The sequence below is a fragment of the Metarhizium brunneum genome, chromosome 2 (assembly GCF_013426205.1).
Source record: "Metarhizium brunneum chromosome 2, complete sequence".
Classification (NCBI taxonomy): Eukaryota; Fungi; Ascomycota; class Sordariomycetes; order Hypocreales; family Clavicipitaceae; genus Metarhizium; species Metarhizium brunneum.
Window position 1 is genome coordinate 6,879,912 of NC_089423.1, and position 18,362 is coordinate 6,898,273.

Consider the following 18,362-nt stretch of genomic DNA (forward strand, 5'->3'; position numbering starts at 1 on the left):
AAAAACACGATCTCAGGCAGAAATCGGCTTGATAAGACGAATGAAAAACAAGGCTAAGAACGCCGTGATAGGCTGGTATAATAACGGTCGAGTTGAGATTCGCGGACAGTCATATCCAGCAAATTCCGATGCAGTTTTGCCCAGTCGCGCCCAGGTTCTCGCTACCAGATATCTTGATAAACTAGGATCAGTCAACAGTACACTTTTTGGAGAAGTTACTAGGATTTTTAAAGATACTTAAGTATACAAAAATATACTAGTTATTACTACTAGTATATAAGTATTTTAAGTATCTTTAAATATCCTTAATTATCCTTAAATATCCTCAAATATCCTTAAGTATCCTCAAGTATCCTTAAATATCCTCAAGTATTATCAAAAACGTGGGTTGAATACATCAATTGGACCTGCGCATATTCAAAGGGATTCAAAGATCAAAAAGTGGGAGGTATCGCCGTGGTGGCTGAATCCCCCGCCGCGAACGCTTAGATTAAGAACATCAAGGATGAAATCGCCGCAATGAGAATTAGGGTTGCTCAAGAATTCCGCAAGCAAACCAATCTTATTAATGGGAAGGCTGAAGAGTCGAAAGAGGCGGCGGAAAACGCCAGAGATTATACCGAAACTGAGATCGGCAAACTAAACGCCAACATAAAAACGAAAACGGATAACCTCAGTAAAAGAATTAAAGAAAGGTTCGCCCTCAGAGACAAGGAAATTGACCAATTGAAGGAAGAAAACCAGAAATTGGGCGAAGAAAACATAAAGTTCAATGAAAACCTTAAGTTAAGTGAAGACTTCGCCAGGATTCTAAAAATCGTCAACGAAATAAAGGATGGGATACAGGAAACAAAGGCAAAGTCGTCAGATACTTGACTGCCATGAAGCCGCCGCCACCCCCCAAGCCGAAGCACATGCAGCGAAAGCCATCGCCGGCCAAGACTCCGCAGCCATCGCCGGCCAAGACTCCAAAGCCATCGCCGGCCAAGACTCCAAAGCCATCGCCGGGTAAGACTCCAAAGCGCCCTCAAGATGAGGACAAAGTTTCACCGTCCCCCAAAAAGCCCAAGCCGTCCAAACCATCGCCAGGAAAAGGGAAAACGGCGGGTGTTACACGGAAATCGCCGTGTTACACAAGGACTACGGTCACGGGATTAGGGCAGAAGGTCCTCACCGACTTCTTGTATAAATAGACCAGGTCTTCGGTCCCTCAAGGCCTTGAGGAAAACCGGACCTTTGATACCAAAGACTGTTATTAGATGAATTGAGTAATTGCTCCAAGCTAGGCCCTTGTCACAGCGGGGGAAGCGGCGGGCAAAGCGACAGGGAAAGCGACGAAGGGAGAGTCGAAATCTGCAAGTCAGCCACCAGAGGAAGAAGCAGAAGATGATTTCATTTGGTAAAAAAGGGGATATGGAAGGATGAGTTTATCGAGAAGGAAATGAAGCTTTTTGCTGGGTGCGCTCACACCCCACCAGGTACCTGGCTATCAGGTTATATACCATGATATATTATATATGTCTCTGCGATGAAGATAATCCAGCCATGGTGTTACTTTCTGGATCTTTGCGCCCCCTCGGTCTTCTTTTTTTCGTGCATCACGTACCGTCTCATTACATCTCTCTATTTCACATGCAGCCGTTTTTTTCACGAGAGGGGCACTTGCTATGGCCTGGATATAACAAATAAACCATCAATAACGGTATCGATATGAAGAAATAGCCCGTCTACCATTCTCCTTGTGCCACAGGAAGTGCTGCTGGCTGTATCGAAGACACCTTCGCTCGTGAAGTCGTACTTGCGAGGTCAGATCGTCGGCTTCTCCCTCTCTCCTTTTGTTCATACAAAAGTTTGCGTACACTTTGATAACCGCTACAAAGGTGGAAGGCGCAATGTCTGCCTTGATGTAGAGGGGCGCAAGACGCGATACCGGGCCCAAACAGCTTGGTGGAGGTGTTTTCAACACGGTGTCGGATATCGGGACATCTTTGATCAGACAGCTGATTGAGGTGATTTCGCTTGAAGTGGTCCAAAAGTATCACAGTTTGCGCCAATGTGAAAAGTGCATTGCCTTGACCATCGGTGGGAAGATGTTGCCTTCAAGCCCTTCCTCGGTAACCATCTGGTGCGCCGTCCGCCAATCCCGTAAACCAGCTTGCATCCTTCGCTTTCTTGGCTCTAACTGCTCCCCAGCTGATGACATGTTGGCATCTTTATTCTCCATCACACTGTAATTAGCTGCTCTTGTTGTTGAGGCTTGTTTCATGCATTATGCCGTATAGAGGTCGAACCTGTGTTTTCCTGCTACAGCTTCTTTCGCGGCTGAATGTAGGATCTGGCGAGCATGCGTGTGATCATCTGGATAGAGTCTCTGCCCTCAGCTGACGAATTTTGTCAATGGATCGATGGTGGCGTGGTGTGGCGCAGCGGGAAGGCTTGTGGGTAAATGGAGAATAAATGACGCTGGTCTGATTAGCTTTCAGTTTTTGGCTTGCATTGAGGCTCAGAGCCGTGCGTTCGCCGTTGTATCCGTCCTCGTCGTTTTTTTTGTTCCATTTCCTTCACTGCCTGTCCATGTCTGAGATGCTTGGTGTGCATTGGCGCATGTGAACCGCCTGGCGTCATCTCAAATGCCGTCTCCCCCCTATCCGGCTTTCTTCCCTCTACACCCCTCGTAGCTGGGACGTGCGATTGGGTTGCATGGAGGCCAGAGCATGTCAAGCCAAACAAGCTGTCTGTCGCTCATTGATCCTCCCATTTTGTTTCCTGCACCTTGTGTCCTGTTCTTCGGCTCCCCAGGACCCCGGCCGCTCTGGTAGCAGCCGCTAGACGCCAGCATCATGCTCCATGTCGCCCCAAAGGTCGATCTTCCGACCCAGACTTCAAGCAGCAGCGTTCACCTGGCACCACCGAGTCCCAGTGATATCGGCATACCATCTAAGACTTTCCATGGATATAAAAGGGAATCTCGACCAACAACGCCCACAAAAGGGGAGACGTACAATGATAAATACGTCGTGTTGTATGACTTTGGGGGCATAGGTGTGACTGACCCGGCCGGCCCGCCTTCGTATCCGTTGGAGGCGCTGGTAGAACAAAAAAGAATATCATATTGACATGCCGAGTCGGATAGATTACGATGCAGCTGCCAAGGAATTCAATTGCCTGCTTGATAACTTGGAAGCCGCCGGGCTGCATACCGAAGTGCGCCCGGGTTACGAACAGACCATTCTTGTCTTCGTCAAGGCACCGTCTCAACTGTTGGGAAATACAGTCTACAAACAACGGTAGCTAGCCGCCTCACTTGTCTTGCGCTACAGATGAGCGAAACGAACCGACTGCTAACACAATGACAAATCAGAGTCAAGGACTGGCTATATGCCATCACCCAATCCCATCCCGGCGGCGACAAACACACGGTTGTGAAGGCCTGGTTCGAAGCCGAAGATGTCCTCGCCCTGTATCATCTCATTCTCTGGCCGACAGATTTGGGCGGTGCCGGCATCACGCCAGAAGTCGGCGAGTGGGAAAACGTCAAGGCCATCTTCCCACTACACAACGAGCCCGTGAACCAGTCTATACTCCGCCACCTGAGCAAAACCATCATGTTGACGGCCGAAGACTTTGACAAGATTCGAGATTTACACGGGTCCAAGATTGCGTTTTATTTTGCCTTTATCCAGACCTACCTCACCTTTTTGACGTTTCCCGCCATCACTGGTGTTTTCACTTGGCTGTTTCTCCCCAAGTACTCTCTCGCCTATGCCATCTTGACTGGCGTTTGGTGCACCGTCTTCCTCGAGTATTGGAAAATCCAGGAGATTGATCTCAGTATGCGCTGGATGGTACGAGGCGTCAACAAGGTCAAGATCAACCGGCCGGCGTTCAAGTATGACAAGATTATTGTGGATGAGAATGGTCGGACCAAGCACTACTTTCCCAAGTGGAAGCAGATTGCTCGTCAGCTGCTTCAGATCCCCTTCATCATTCTGGCCACCATTGTGCTCGGACTCATGATCTGTTCCGTCTTTGTAGTAGAGGTTTTGATATGTGAGACGTACGAGGGCCCTCATCAATTTTACTTGGTAAGCATGACACTGTCTAGATGAAGCAGCATCTCATACAAGGGGGAACACGCTTGACTGACGCGATTTTGCGTACAGGAGTACGTCCCGACGATATTGCTAGCAGTGGCTATTCCACGAATTTCATCGTCACTCGAGGGCATCGCGACTGCATTGACCGAATACGAAAACCACAGGACTGCAGATGAACATGAAATGTCGTTGACGCAGAAGCTCTTCATTCTTAGCATCATTACGAATTATCTCCCCATCCTGCTCACAGCATTTGTTTACGTCCCATTCGGCGACGTGATAATCCCTCGTGTGAAGCAACTCATTGTACACTTGTTCCCGAAATTCGCCGCCAAGCTCGTGTTCCGCCCCTTTGCGTCCGATACGGACCGACTCCGCAACGAAGTCATTGCGCTAACTGTGACGGGACAATTGTCCGATTTCTTCGAGGAGAATATCCTGCCCCTTATCAAATACAAGTTTAGCGACTGGTATCGCGAGTACCGCCGAGCCTACACCAAAGACACCATGCTCCTGACGCTCGTCTCCGACGACGCCAGCGAAGCCGAGTATTTGAAGCGCGTCCGAAACCAGGCGACGCGCTCTCAGTACAATGTGCAAGAGGACGTTGCGGAGCTTGTCCTTCAATTTGGCTACCTGGCCTTGTTCTCGCCTGTGTGGCCGCTGATATCCATGGGGTTCCTCATAAACAACTGGATCGAGCTTCGGTCTGATTTCGCCAAGATTTGCATCGAACACCGGCGGCCTGCCCCGACACGGGCCGACGGAATCGGTCCCTGGGTGACGGCGCTGGAAACCTTGACCCTGTTGGGAAGCATATCGACCGCGGCCATTGTTCATCTTTTCGGGACCGACACCATTGGCGCGGGGGGCTGGACGACCCTGCCCATCACGATATTCGTCAGCGAGCACTTGCTGCTTATGCTGCGCGCGTTGACGCGATGGATCTTTGAGCGCTACGGGTCCGAGCAGATCCGCAAGGAGCGCCACGAGAGATATGCCCGCCGGCTGCACTACCTGGAAGAAATCGAAGCGAACAAACGGGCGGGCGTCAACCTCAGCCCCGCCGAGAGGGAACGTCGCAAGTCGGTGCTCGTCGCTAGCTCTGGCAGCTTTTGGACCAGGCAGGTCGAGGAGGGGAGCAGTGCCGCAGCAGGGCTGAGGCTGATTCATCTTGCGAGACAATGGAAGAAGAGCCAGAGCAACGAAACAAAGGTGGATTAGACTAATAAAAACATGTGGGACATGTAAGGGTATGTTTTTTCAAGTTGTGATGGTTGTCAATGAACAAAGACGCCAGTTTCAGGAGACATATATAGGGGGAATTTTGAATCTCACATTGCCATTCTGGTAGTTGGGCTGTTTTGTACCACCATAGCTACGCTAGACATATCGCCAGTCTTGAATATATAGACTTGTCACTTGGACACGCTCACCTCGCTCATCAGAGTCGCCTCATCCTCCAAAAACACCCTGAGCTTGTTGTCGAGCCACTTGAGATCCTCGGGGTTCAGTCCCGGCCCGCCCGCCCTGGCAGTCGTCAGCATCAAAGGTTCAGATGTCAGTACCGTACGTCTTGTTTCTCGTTGCACCTACCAGTGTCCCCAGATGGACGGAAAAGGGACGCACTTCCCGACCCCCTCCGACATGCACCGCACCTCGTACTCGGAGTCCTCCGGGGGAAAGTACAAGTCCTCCCTGCCCGGCAGGACGAGCATCCTGGTCTTGATGCTCCGCATAGCCAGCTCAAAGTCCTTCTTGTACGGCTCCTGGTCGGAGCAGTCGCCCGCCTGCCACCCCGCCAGCATGAGCAACATGTTTTCCGGGTCTAGCAGGACGAGCGTGAGCAGAGAATGTACGTCAGTTTAGCTTTGCGCAGGTGTGCATACCTTTCGACAGAGCCCACTTCTCCCAGAAATTCAGCATAAAGTCCTCGAGCGACTTGTACCCCAGCGCCGTCTCGTACACCCTCTGCCGGTAAAACGCCTGGCTGAAGCCCCAGCCGGCGTAGACGCGGCCCAGGGCCTTGAGGCCGGCGGTCCTCTCGGGCGCGGTCCAGGCGCGGTACTCGTCGGCCGGCGTGGCCTCGCCCTGCGCCGAGCCCGCCGACGACGCGCCCTTGGCGGCGAGCAGCGCGCTCTTGACGCCCTCGAGGAAGACCTGGTTGTGGAGGGAGGTGCGGGCGGCGCCGCAGAAGGGCACGGCGCAGTCGGCAAAGTCGGGGAACTGCGTCACCCACTGGTACGTCTGGCAGGCGCCCATGCTCCAGCCCAGGATGCAGCGGGCGTGCCGGACGCCGAGGTGCTGCGTGACGAGGATGTGCTGGGCGGTGACGTTGTCGCGGAGGGTGACGGCGGGAAAGGGGCGGCGCGGCGTGTTGGACGGGCTGCTGGACTGGCCGTTGCCGAACATGGCGGGGATGATGATGAAGTACTTGCGGGGGTTGAGCGTCTTGTCCTCGCCGATGAGCCATTCGTTGTCGGCGATGGCGCCGCTGAACCACGACGGGTAGATGATGGCTGGGAGGGAGGGGTCGCCGATGGTCTTGTACGCGATGAAGGCGTTGGGGATGGTCTCGCCGCTGACGAGCTTGAAGTCGCCGAGCTGGTAGGTTTGGTAGTCGGCCATGATGGGATTTTTGTTGTCGCTTTTGATCGAGTGGGAGGAATGGGCTATGTGGTGGTGGTTGAAGATGGTGAGTGAGTGCGGGGGAGCATCGTGACTTGTGAGGGGAAGTGTTGTCAACGTCCCGAGAGTGTTGCCGTGTAGGCTGGTGCTGAGAGCCTCATCTGGGGAAGACTTTGGCCCCTTTGGTTGGATGTAGCATTGACATTTATCAAGGAAAAGTCGCGAGCCGGATCAGCACAAAGTTGTACTCATGCCAGAGTGGACACTGGAAACTTGTCATGTTGGCATGATTTGAACTTGGTCCCAGGCCTTTTCGATAGATGGCCGTCTCTTCAACGTTTAAAGCCGTCACTTTCACGTGGTATTATCCCCCCTTGAATTCCGCCCCCAGATTGTAGATCTGAAGGATTTTCCCTGTCGCTTCAACGGGCCTGGCATGAGACCCTCCATCATTTGCGACCAAACGACGTTGACGCCTCTCAACCCCTCACTGGAGGTGGCCAACCGTCAACTCGAAACATCAAACCAGCTCCAACCCTCATCTTCCCCACGGACCCGGCATGCATGGGGGTCAGTCGAGCCACGTTGCATTGCCGTAGCTGTTCGCGCCAATCCCAGAAGCACTGCCGTTGAAGGCATTTGAAGACAGAGGCCGGATGCTTGTTGACTCTTGACCCCCACTCGACTTGCGAATGAAGCCCCCAATCCTGGCTTCGTCGCTAAATACACGACCGAGTCTCTTCAGCGGCGCAAGCATGAATACAAGGCATCCCCCAAAAGAAAAAAAAACCATCTGCTCCCAAGGAGCGACGAAGCAGGAACAATGCCCTCGGCAGAGCAACGCCGGGTAGTTGGCCAGGTTCAACTTCCATCAACATAAACCTCCCCTCCCTTTGATCATGAGCACCAGTACTAACAGTCCCTGATAGCTCTTTGCGGTTGGCTTCTACGGGACCGAAATCAACAAAGAAATCAAGTCTCTCATCCAAGACTATGGCGTGGGCGCCGTTCTCCTCTTCAAGCGCAACATCAAAGACGCCGCCCAGCTACAAGCTCTCTGCCTGGGACTTCAACAACTGGCCAAGGATGCCGGCCACACCCAGCCTCTCTTTGTCGGCATCGACCAGGAAAACGGACTCGTGACGCGCATTTCACCTCCAGTCGCGGCACAGCTGCCCGGACCAATGGCCCTGGGCGCAGCCGCATCGTTGGAGAGCGCATACCACGTCGCCAAAGCCACGGGCAACATGCTGCGCTATTTCGGCATCAACATGAATTACGCCCCGGTCGGCGACGTCAACAATGAGCCGCTGAACCCCGTCATTGGAGTACGGAGTCCCGGCGACGATGCCGACGAGGTCGCCCGATTTGCCGCCGCGTGTGCCAAGGGCCTGCGAGAGACCAGAGTCGCGCCCTGCATCAAGCACTTCCCAGGCCACGGCGACACGGCCGTAGATTCGCACTACGGCCTGCCCGTCGTCAACAAGACCAGGGAGGAGCTGGAAGCGCTTGAGCTGGTCCCCTTTCGCCGCGCGGCCGCAGAGGGCATCGAGATGGTCATGACGGCGCACATTGCCCTCCCCAAGGCGAGCGGCTCGCATCTGCCCGCCACCCTGTCCCCCGAGACGATCAAGATCCTGCGCGAGGACCTCGCGTTCGAGGGCGTCATCATAACCGATTGCATGGAAATGGACGGCGTTCGAGCCGCATACGGAACCGTAGAGGGCGCCCTCATGGCGCTCAAGGCGGGCGTCGACAATGTCATGATTTGCCACACGTACGACGTGCAAGCTGCTTCCATCGACCGCGTCTGCGAGGCCCTCCACGCCGGAGAGCTGTCCCAGGCACGGCTCGACGCATCTCTCAAGCGGCTGCGCGACCTCAAGGACAAGTACACAGATTGGGACACGGCACTGGAAGCCCGGCCGCCGTCGGACCTGGCCCGTCTGAGCACGGAGAACGAGGCCCTCGCCCGCGACATTTACGCCAACGCCACCACGGTTGTCCGGTCGGAAGCAGGCCTCTTGCCCGTGTCCAGAAGCGCCAGCACGGTATTCGTCTCGCCGGGCGTCAACGTTCCCACCAGCGGCGCCGCGTCCAGCGGGGAGGAGCTGCAGAAGACGCGCGTGCCCTGGGTTTCCGGCGCCTTTGGCGACACCCTCCGCAGGTACAACCCTGCCGTTGAGGACATTCGCTTCACAGAGTCTACCCTGACGTCGGAGCAGTGGGCGCGGGTGGAGGACGCGGCCGTGGTCGTTTTGGCGACGAGAAACGCGAGGGAGTCGCAGTACCAGCGGCGTCTGGGGTTGGAGATTGCCAGGCGGCGGGCGGGCAAGACGCTCGTCGCGGTGGCTACCTGCAGTCCGTATGACTTTATCGACGACGAGGCCGAGGTGAGGAATTATATTGCCGTGTATGAGCCTACTCTGGAGGCATTTGCGTCGGCGGCCGATATTATCTACGGCGCGGCCACGGCTAGGGGTAGACTGCCTGTTGCTCACTAGCATGTCTAGGAAATGGGCAAGGAAGGTCTACGGAGTACAGGCACTCCATAATAAAAGGTTTATTATAATTGCTGTGCCTCTAACAGTCTCGTGTTGTGGACAGTAGCCGGTGCCTGAGACACGGGCTACCGGAATCAGGTCGAGTCGGATGTGGCATCGGCTTCGCAAACGCACCCTTACTCACACCCAAAGCGCTGACTGATACCCAAATATCTGCAGTGTTTTGAGTCAAATGATGGGGAAAGCCGCGCCATTACGGAGTAGAAGCCGGTAGGTTGCGTGCAAAGGGTGACGTCCAAATGCAACGTGGGCCGGGAATAAGACATGCGCAGCTTCACGGTTGGACGAGGACAGGTTCCAGACCGCCTGCTCCCCTCGTATCATTGCCCGCGGAGATGATGTGTCGTTCGCAGTGAAGCCACAGTACTCGACAAATGATAGCAAAATCACTTCCTACGAGCCAGCCTTGTTCATTTCAGAGAGTCAGGCGGGGACACGCAGTACGTATTGCTGCTCCAGACGCATGGAATGAGTCAAGGCTGGACTGTCGAAAATCGCGCGTTTTCTGTATGTGCATTATATTAACTAGGTGCAATCCAAGCAGATCCCAACTTGCTCGACTCCAACACTTTTTGCTCCCTAGGACACCAAGTACCTCCCGGCTTTTTCACGCGAGTATATGAGAAACTGGCTGTTTTGTTCCAACAAGACCTCGAGAAGCTCCTCAGAAAAGAGTACAAAATGGCCATTAATGAGTATACCTATTTACTTCTCTTTGAAATGAGGTTATTTGCTCCGTGTTTGGATCTAACATACAAATGCAAAATAGGCCTCAGAACGTCTTTATCCGTGTCGAAGGAAGTACCGACACCATCTTCAACGGCCAAGTACAGTCTCAGGGGCACAAGGTGACGACAAAATCAGGACAGACGCATAATTGTGACGGCACAAATTGTGGCCGGAACCCTGAACCGGGCAATACGCCGACGGCTAGCCTGGATACCGCATCAAAAGGCAAATTCACATTTGATGGAAAATGGTACGACAGTCTGGGTGATTTTTACATCAACGAAATTAAAGGCGAAATTGCAACCGACGAGGACGCGTGGCATATATTTGTCAATGGACAGTATTTGCTGGTTGGAGGAGGCCAGTACCAGACAAAGGCGAACGATCACATTCTCTGGGCCTATGCCAAGTCCCAGCCCAAGCCCTTGTCATTGAAGCTTGACGTACTCTCGGATGCTCGAGCTGAACATGAGACACTATTCTCTGTGAGGAATTGGGAGACGCAGGATCCCGTGGACTCGGCGACTGTAGCTTGGGTCGCAGATGGGGTTACAGAGGAGGTCACGACGGACAAGTATGGACTCGCCAGGGTGATTTTTAAAAAGGGGGGCAAGAGTACTGTGAGGGCAAAGAAGGCTGAATGTATCAGATCAGACACTCTTACTGTGAATGTTGCAGGGAAATAAGTGCCGACAGAAACCTAGATAACCCAAAGCCAGCTGTCGACTGGCTAGGCAGAAAAAAAGACCAGCTTTCAACAAGCTAGGCCATTGACTTTTTTTATCCCTGGCTTCTTCCTAGATTGGAATTCTTGCGGCCAAACTGCTCGTATTTGAAGCTCATACAAGCCAAGCAACGTCTTTGTATCAACGGGCACAGGTACACCAAGCTCTCGTTGACGGTTGGCTTTGTCTTTGTTAGGATGGTCCAATGAAACAGTTTACCTGCATAAAAATCTCGGTGACAATCACAATAGTGTTGCTGTAGGTTATCCGCCTTGCCTTGGCAGCCTGCGTATGGGGATTGTGCAAGGCACCCCGAAGATGGATAGAAGCTCAACAGTCTTGCTTTGGCACCTCGAAATACGCCAAAGCATAGTGTCATGATGATGAAAGAGAAAGCTTATTAGGCCACCGGTGATTGCGGGGGCCAACAAGGAAGGCAATTGGCGTCTGTTGCATGGAATTTGCATACGTCCGGTACTTGTAGTGGCGGCATAGCCGAGTTCTGGGTACGGGCTTACGAAGCCTGTGGCGTTTTCGTTTCGGATCGCAAACCATGTCTATCGAATAGCCATTCCAGTTTCCAGATACCGTTCAGTGTGAGACTACTCAACTTACGCTTGTTAACCGGGACTTTTGCCACACAAGCTCAGACCGTGCGGAAGACTGGTTCTGTCTGCTCATCAAGCTGATTACTTTAAAAAGGCTTTTAGTGGACGTAGCCAAGACCGGACTCGGCTCCCTGGACCAGATGGCTGCCCTTCCTGGCTTGCTTCTATAAGTTCTACCCTCTCCCTTGAGGAGGTATCAGAAGACGTTTTCGATAAACTCAGACGATCCATTCAACACTCATTGCGCCGAACACACCCACCGATTTACAGACAAAACCCAACAGTCTCCAGCAACTACCGCAGCTACATCGGAACAAATAGACCATTTCCACAGCAGCCAAAGGGTTGATCATCAACATGGAGACGACAAACGACGGCCTCTCACCTGTCGAGAAGCTCCAAAGGTCCGGCGTACAAGCAGGCCAGACGGTGGTTTCGGGCGCGAGGCCGGAACAGTTTGCCGACATGATTGACTTTCTTGCTCGTCAACTGGCAGGAGACGAGCACCGGGGACTCACCACCACGGCCTACATCTACGACGACGTGACGAGACGGCGCTACATGTTGCGCGTGACGCCACTCGCGGCCCCCCCGCCGCCCGGAAGTAATATCGGGGACATTAGTGCGCGCGATTACATGGACATTGTCATCACATTCGATACCTTGGACACGTTGAGTCGGCAGGTAAGCGACGTTATTTTTGTCGAGGGGCTCCGAGAGCGCTTCCTGGTCGAGGTCGTGAGAGTGGCATATACACAGGCGTAGGGGGGCAGTGTTGCGCCATGGCTACATATGGTTCGCCTCGCTTATTGATGCAGCATACCGAGGCTTCTGAAACGCCTAAAAAAAAAAGGGAAAGACAAGAAGGAAGAAATTCGTGATCGTGATGCATGCGAGCGTTCGCAGCTTTGGGGCACGGCATGTGGGGCTGCCTTCTCCACTTCCGAGTACGCATCGGTACATGTCAAATATCAATGCATCAAATCGTCACCGCCCACCAAAACGCGTCTCCCGCAGCTCCCACGCGTAAAACACCCATCAGCACCTCTCAGCGCACCAATTGACTGGCAACACCTCTTCAACACCATCCACCACCATTTCCAGTCCTGCTTCAAACAAAAGCAACTCTCTACAACCGCCAGCCCCCCACGCTATCTACAAACCATGGCCGAAGCCGACGAAACACCACCATCACCAAGCACCTTCGTCCCGCCCTCGGTCCACCGCGAAGCCCTCCTCGCCGGCTCATCATTCACGCACTTCTCGCCCGTCCCCCCGGCCCTCCTCACGCCCGCACGCGCGTCCGACCCGTCGTCCCTCCCCCCGCTCTGCCTGGGCGTCGACGAGGCCGGCCGCGGGCCCGTCCTCGGCCCCATGGTCTACGGCATCTTCTACCTGCCGCAGCCGCAGTCGGACCCCCTCCTCCGCGACGCCCACGGCTTCGACGACTCCAAGGCGCTCACGGCCGCCGCGCGCTCGTCGCTCATGCGCGCCCTCTGCACCGCCGGCACCGACCTCCACGCCCAGTGCGGCTGGGCCACCGCCGCCCTCTCCGCGCGCGACATCTCGGCCGGCATGCTCCGCCCCTCGGGCGCGTACAACCTCAACGCGCAGGCCATGGACGCCACCGTCGCGCTGGTCCGGGGCGCCCTCGAGCGCGGCCTCAACGTCCGCGAGGTCTACGTCGACACCGTCGGCCCGCCGGCCACCTACCAGGCCAGGCTGCAGCGCGTGTTCCCCACGGTCAAGATCACCGTCGCGAAAAAGGCCGACAGCCTGTACCCCTGCGTGAGCGCGGCGTCGGTCTGCGCCAAGGTGACGCGCGACGCGGCCCTCGAGGTCTTGTACGAGGCGCGGCGGGACGAAAACGGCGCCGGGCCAGGCATGGAATGGGGCTCCGGGTATCCCTCGGACGCGAGGTGCGTCGGCTGGCTGCGGAGGAATATGCACCCCGTGTTTGGCTGGGGCCCCGAGTGCAGGTTCAGCTGGGGCACGGCAAAGGACATGCTCGAGACAAAGGGCGGCGTCAGGGTCGACTGGCCCGTGGAGGAGGAGGCCGGGGATTCCATGAGGGTGACGGATTTCTTTGCTGCCGGCCGCGACGACGAGACGGACGAGCTGGGGGGCTGGTACGGCTCGCCTGCTGGGCTCGAGGCGTTTTGACGGGTTGGCAGCGGCGTCTTCTTTTTTTCTCTTTTCTTTATAGCAGCAGGCAATGGCACACATAATACATGATTCATGATACGCATTGCGTCTTGGTCCCTGTGCATAGATAAATACCTGTTGAAGCTTTTGACATGAAGAAAACAGCAACCTCTATTATAGACATTACCTCGCGTATCCTGCCCATGAAAACTACTCCACTACCCTCCCCCGTCGAAAGAATCCCTCCCCGTTTTGAAAAACCCTTGGACCCTGAAAAAAATGCTCAAATGTCATCAACCTCCTCTGATGGCGATGCCTTTCTGCCCTGTCCGTCAAGGGTATCCATGCTGATGCTCTCACGCTCACTGTACGCAGGTGCAGAGGGGACGTTCAAAGCCGAGCGCGCCGCCTCTGAATTGGCAATGAAATCACGCAGCTGCTGCTTGGCAATTTCGACGCCTTGGTTGACGGCCGCGTTGCTCATTTGCATCATTGGTCCCAGGAGGTTGAGCGTGTACGCCACGTACGTGCCGCCCGCAAGCATGATGAGGAAAATGAAGAGGAAGGGGTTTCGCAAGACTAAAAAGACCATTGTCAGCATTCGTCATGATGATATTTGAGAGTAGGAATTGGACTTTTCCTACCCATGAATATTTCGTTCCACCCCAACGCCAGGAGCAGCGCATAAAAAGGCCACGGGATTTGAGCCACGCCTCCAATCGCACTGCGCTTGGCTTCCACGTAGACACCGTCCGCCGTCTTCTTGAACCGGACAACCAAGTCCTGCCGTTTACCCTCGCTCAGCACCGTCATCTCCTCCTCGAGGCTCTTGCCCTCATCCTCATCAACGCCGCCAATGGGGCTCAGATCCTCCTCGTCACCCACCTCCACACCGGCGGGCTGGCCTCCAATAAAGCTCACCAGATCCGGGGGCGCATATGTCGTAGAGAGACGGAACCTGGACAGGAGCGGGATCAGCGTGAGGGTCGACTCCCGCGCCTTGGTGTAGATGCCCTCGATGTCGTCGGTCGGCCGCCATATCCGAGGGACGCCCGCCTCATCGTACCGGAACTTGTCCTCGAAATTCTCGCGCAGCTTGAGCAGGATGTTGCCCTCCATGACCTCTTCCTCAATCTTCTCGCGGAGTCCTACCCAGCTCTTGCGACGCAAACGCCACATGCCAACCTCGGCCTCGTCATCGCTGGCGTCAAAGCTCCTGGCACGGTCAGCGAAGCGGCCCTCGGCCTCCTTGACGATGCCGGCAAAGACGTTCCAAACACGGTCCCAGAGATCCTTCTCGCTAGGCTTGTCGCCAGTCTCTGGAGCACCCATGCCTGCTCGCCCCGAGCCGAGCTTGTTGAATTCGAGCCCAATGGCCTCTCCGAGACGAGACTTGACCCAGCGCTCGACTCTGGTCGCAAGCCGCCGCATTTCTTCCTTGCGCAGCTTCCCACTGACCTCGTCGAGCTCGGCCTCAAACAGCTGATACTGGGGCTTAAAGTTGGTCCACGGAAGATCCTCAATGGCGAGCCCCTGCGCTTCACTCTTGAAAATGTCCAGCGTCTTCTTCTTCTCGCTGGCGACAATCTCGGCGAACTCGTAGCCGCCGCCCGCCTTTTGCCCCGCCTTGACCTTGTTGGACACGGCGTCGCTGAATGCACCAACGCCGGCCTTGTGCGCGGCCGCCAGTTGGCCCATGTATAGCGCCTTGAGTCTCGCATCGACCTTGGACTCCAACTCTAGTCTTTTGCGCGTATACACGCCCTTGTGGTACCGGCTGGCTTGCGTCTCAAAGGCGCGCAGGAGCGCTCCTCGGGCATCGCTACCGACACCACCAAGGTCGGGGAGGACCAAAATCTTTCCGAGCTTGGTCGCCTCGCCTTGCTGCTCTTCAAGGGGGGCCACAATAAGATCAAACGCCACCAACACTTCGCGCGAGATTTCGTCGCATCGAAACTGCGCCAGCAGCTCTTGCTGGGTGGGCAAGTCGAGGTCCTTGTTGTTCACAATCTGATCCCAGATACCCTCGGCGTAGACTGAAAAGCCATCGGCGGGAATTCTGCGGTGATACTCGGCAAGGAAAACCCCGCCCTCGAGCTCGTGGTCGCTGCCCTTGTGGCCCTTGTGGCCCGCCGTAAATCTCGAACCAAGCTTGTCAACCTCGCTGGTGAACTTGTCGGCCTGGAGAATCTTGTGGGGCAGCGCAGCGAATCCAAAGTCGAAGTAGTCTTCAATTCGAGCGTTTTCGAGGCCCTGGGGCTTTGAGATGGTGGACCAAATCTTGGTGAGATCTTGTATCAGTGTGGTGCGAAGGTTGGCCAGGGGAGTCGTGCCGAGGTGGTCTCGAATGACGAAGAAGAGCAATGATCGCGGTGTTGACCTATCAAGACGACTTAGCGGGCAATTCGGCTGTCACAGTGCGAATGCAAAGGGCGTACTGCTTATCCTTGAGAAATAGTTGCAGGTTGACCTCGAAAACGGTCTTGAGCAAGCCCATGTTTGCCCCCTGATACAACCCCACCTGGTGCTCCCAGATGTTGACAATCAGGACCTCGCTGGTGGCCAGGGCAAAGAGCGCACTTTTTCTCTCGAAATCCTGGTCCTCGCCGCGCTCGCGACCATCGGTCCCCTCGACGTCCATGACGAGAATGTTGTCGGCCATCTTTGCGCCGCCGCTTTCCTCGCGCTTGTTCTTGGACATCCAGATGCCCTTTGTGGTCTGGCGACGCTCCGTCTCGGACATGACGGAGAACTCGGTGCCAAAGAGACTATTCAAAAGGGTCGACTTGCCGGTGGACTGGGAGCCGAAGACGGAAATCAGGTGGTAGTTGAAGCCCGAGTCGGCGACATTTGTGGTCTGCAGGTAGTCGTTGAGGTTCTCACTGCGCATGTTAGCGACGGCCACGGACTGTGCTGCGGGCATTTCAACTCGTGGCCAGACGTGCGTACTTGAATTCCTTGTCCTCGTCAATGACTTGGACACCGTGCTCGAAGCTTCCGCCAGCGGGCTTGTCGCCCACGGCAGCAAAGTGGCCGTTCATGATCGCAGTGGGAACGGAATATGCAAAGCGCCAGGGGTCGAAGCAACCATTAGCTCAAAAGAAAAGAGGCGAAAGGGGGAGGGTCAAGAAGAGAAGAAAAAAAATTGTTGAATAATCGCGGGCGGAGCAGGGGGCAGATTGGAGGTTCGAATGGGCCGAGGGATGCAGACGTGGCCATAAAGTCTGGGAAGAGAAGCTGGGGAGCTGGAGATGAGATGATCCCGACCCGTCAAGCGCTTGACCCTTGTGATGGCATGCCCGTGGTCAGTTGCAGCACCCACCGACGCCATGCCGTTTTCGGTAACCAGACAGTGAAGCATGTGCTGCGAAAGACAGCTGCTGGTGCCGGGGATCGCTGGAGCACTAGGGCCTCGGGTCCTGTGTGCCAGTTGATCCCCTGTGGCCCCCGGACACCGGGCCGCTTTATTTTTCCGCCTCCGGGCCTCAACCTGGATGCTGACTACAACCCTCTGTGGGGCCTGCACTCCGCGCTTTGCCCAATTCAGCGTACAGTACGCGCCGCTCACTCACACCCTCAGGCCTCAAGCCAAGCATCGTTGAGCTTGAGTTTACACAACTTGAAGCTCACTCCGCGAACCTTGAATCCATTGGCAACGGTCTTTTTTAAAAAGAGTATACCCATTACAACCAACTCAACATGTTGATCGAGGAATCTCACGTCGACGTGCCCACGTCTGCCAATGGCAAGGACAGCACCATGCGTACGTGACCCTCACCAAAAAGCTTCCGGTCCCTCCGCCAGACATTTGCTCACCACCTATACCAGGCATTTTTGTATTTCACCCGGCCATTGCCGGCTATCCAAAGGCGTAAGCTCTCTCTATCAGACCTGTAGGCCTTGTCAGTGAATGCCCAGCTGCTCACCGTACCCAGTCGGTTCCCAGGTGTCTGCCTCTTCAGCGAAATTTACCAAGGTACTCACATACTCGGCACCATTCGGATGCCCCAAGATCTAACCCGTATATGACAGTTACTGGACCAGTCGCTCGGTTTGCTCGCCAGATAGCTGGGCAGGGATACATTGTTGCGGCACCGTCCTCTTACCATGACTTTGTTGGGCCGGAGCCTCTCAAGTACGACGTGGAAGACACGGACCGAGGCAACAAGTTCAAGATTGAAAAGGCAAGCTCCGTGATGCTCCTTTTTTCCACTATAAACTTGCGCCATCTAACTGATGGCTCAGACTCTCGAGTCCTACGATGCCGACTCCCACGCAACAGTCGACTACCTCCTCTCACTCCCAACATGCACCGGCCTCATCGGCTCAACCGGCATGTGTCTAGGCGGCCATCTCGCCGTCCGGGCTGCCGTATGTGTACCAAAAACCTTTGCTGTTTGGCGTTGCGTCTCGTCTAACACCCCCTAGCTTGACCCCCGGATCAATGCCTGCGTCTCCTACTTTGCCACCGACATCCATAGCCGTACCCTGGGCCCCTACACGGCTGCAAACTCATCGCCCTCTGCCCCCGCCAACTCTAACCACACAATAGACCACTTATCCAGGCTGGGGGGAGAGGTGGCGATGATCTTTGGCATCAAAGACACCCACGTCCCTGACCAAGGTCGAGACTTGATTCGCAGCAAACTCCGTGATGCAGGCTGCGTTTTTAGCTTTCACGAATTCGCCTGGGCCCAACATGCCTTTATACGGGACGAGTTGAGCAAGGGGAGATACGATCCGGCTGTTACCAAGATTTGTTTTGAGATTTTGCTGGAATTGTTTGGGAGGGTGTTGAAGACTGATCTAGGCCAGAAGGATGGGAATGTTGCGCCACCAGAGCATGTTTGCTAAACGCCCTTGCCC

At 55.1% G+C, this 18,362-nt stretch overlaps 9 protein-coding genes across 9 annotated transcripts; 7 read left to right on the forward strand and 2 right to left on the reverse strand.

Moving 5' to 3' along the window:
- Positions 1 to 881: 881 nt before the first annotated feature.
- On the forward strand, positions 882 to 1,193 carry G6M90_00g050590 (uncharacterized protein; the record flags this gene model as incomplete). The annotated part of the gene is made up of 1 exon (XM_066130491.1): positions 882 to 1,193. The coding sequence occupies one exon, from the start codon at positions 882 to 884 to the stop codon at positions 1,191 to 1,193; it is 312 nt and encodes a 103-aa protein (XP_065986251.1).
- A 1,647-nt stretch (positions 1,194 to 2,840) lies between these two features.
- Positions 2,841 to 5,321, forward strand: G6M90_00g050600 (uncharacterized protein; the record flags this gene model as incomplete). The annotated part of the gene is made up of 4 exons (XM_014689678.1): positions 2,841 to 3,042; positions 3,134 to 3,287; positions 3,362 to 4,085; positions 4,164 to 5,321. 4 exons carry the CDS (start codon positions 2,841 to 2,843, stop codon positions 5,319 to 5,321), a joined length of 2,238 nt encoding a protein of 745 aa, XP_014545164.1.
- A 194-nt stretch (positions 5,322 to 5,515) lies between these two features.
- metXA (Homoserine O-acetyltransferase) lies at positions 5,516 to 6,725 on the reverse strand (the record flags this gene model as incomplete). The annotated part of the gene is made up of 3 exons (XM_014689679.1): positions 5,516 to 5,627; positions 5,694 to 5,925; positions 5,987 to 6,725. The coding sequence occupies 3 exons, from the start codon at positions 6,723 to 6,725 to the stop codon at positions 5,516 to 5,518; spliced, it is 1,083 nt and encodes a 360-aa protein (XP_014545165.1).
- An 823-nt stretch (positions 6,726 to 7,548) lies between these two features.
- nagZ_1 (Beta-hexosaminidase) lies at positions 7,549 to 9,229 on the forward strand (the record flags this gene model as incomplete). The annotated part of the gene is made up of 2 exons (XM_014689680.1): positions 7,549 to 7,584; positions 7,655 to 9,229. The coding sequence occupies 2 exons, from the start codon at positions 7,549 to 7,551 to the stop codon at positions 9,227 to 9,229; spliced, it is 1,611 nt and encodes a 536-aa protein (XP_014545166.1).
- Positions 9,230 to 9,970: 741 nt separating this feature from the next.
- On the forward strand, positions 9,971 to 10,704 carry G6M90_00g050630 (uncharacterized protein; the record flags this gene model as incomplete). Its single annotated transcript, XM_014689681.1, has 2 exons — positions 9,971 to 9,984; positions 10,059 to 10,704. The coding sequence occupies 2 exons, from the start codon at positions 9,971 to 9,973 to the stop codon at positions 10,702 to 10,704; spliced, it is 660 nt and encodes a 219-aa protein (XP_014545167.1).
- A 1,004-nt stretch (positions 10,705 to 11,708) lies between these two features.
- Positions 11,709 to 12,116, forward strand: G6M90_00g050640 (uncharacterized protein; the record flags this gene model as incomplete). Its single annotated transcript, XM_014689682.1, has 1 exon — positions 11,709 to 12,116. The coding sequence occupies one exon, from the start codon at positions 11,709 to 11,711 to the stop codon at positions 12,114 to 12,116; it is 408 nt and encodes a 135-aa protein (XP_014545168.1).
- A 399-nt stretch (positions 12,117 to 12,515) lies between these two features.
- rnh-201 (Ribonuclease H2 subunit A) lies at positions 12,516 to 13,514 on the forward strand (the record flags this gene model as incomplete). The annotated part of the gene is made up of 1 exon (XM_014689683.2): positions 12,516 to 13,514. The coding sequence occupies one exon, from the start codon at positions 12,516 to 12,518 to the stop codon at positions 13,512 to 13,514; it is 999 nt and encodes a 332-aa protein (XP_014545169.2).
- A 265-nt stretch (positions 13,515 to 13,779) lies between these two features.
- On the reverse strand, positions 13,780 to 16,537 carry SEY1 (the record flags this gene model as incomplete). Its single annotated transcript, XM_014689684.1, has 4 exons — positions 13,780 to 14,075; positions 14,141 to 15,876; positions 15,935 to 16,378; positions 16,446 to 16,537. The coding sequence occupies 4 exons, from the start codon at positions 16,535 to 16,537 to the stop codon at positions 13,780 to 13,782; spliced, it is 2,568 nt and encodes an 855-aa protein (XP_014545170.1).
- A 658-nt stretch (positions 16,538 to 17,195) lies between these two features.
- On the forward strand, positions 17,196 to 18,350 carry G6M90_00g050670 (uncharacterized protein; the record flags this gene model as incomplete). Its single annotated transcript, XM_014689685.1, has 6 exons — positions 17,196 to 17,259; positions 17,325 to 17,367; positions 17,432 to 17,472; positions 17,529 to 17,689; positions 17,742 to 17,867; positions 17,925 to 18,350. The coding sequence occupies 6 exons, from the start codon at positions 17,196 to 17,198 to the stop codon at positions 18,348 to 18,350; spliced, it is 861 nt and encodes a 286-aa protein (XP_014545171.1).
- Between the last annotated feature and the right edge of the window lie 12 nt (positions 18,351 to 18,362).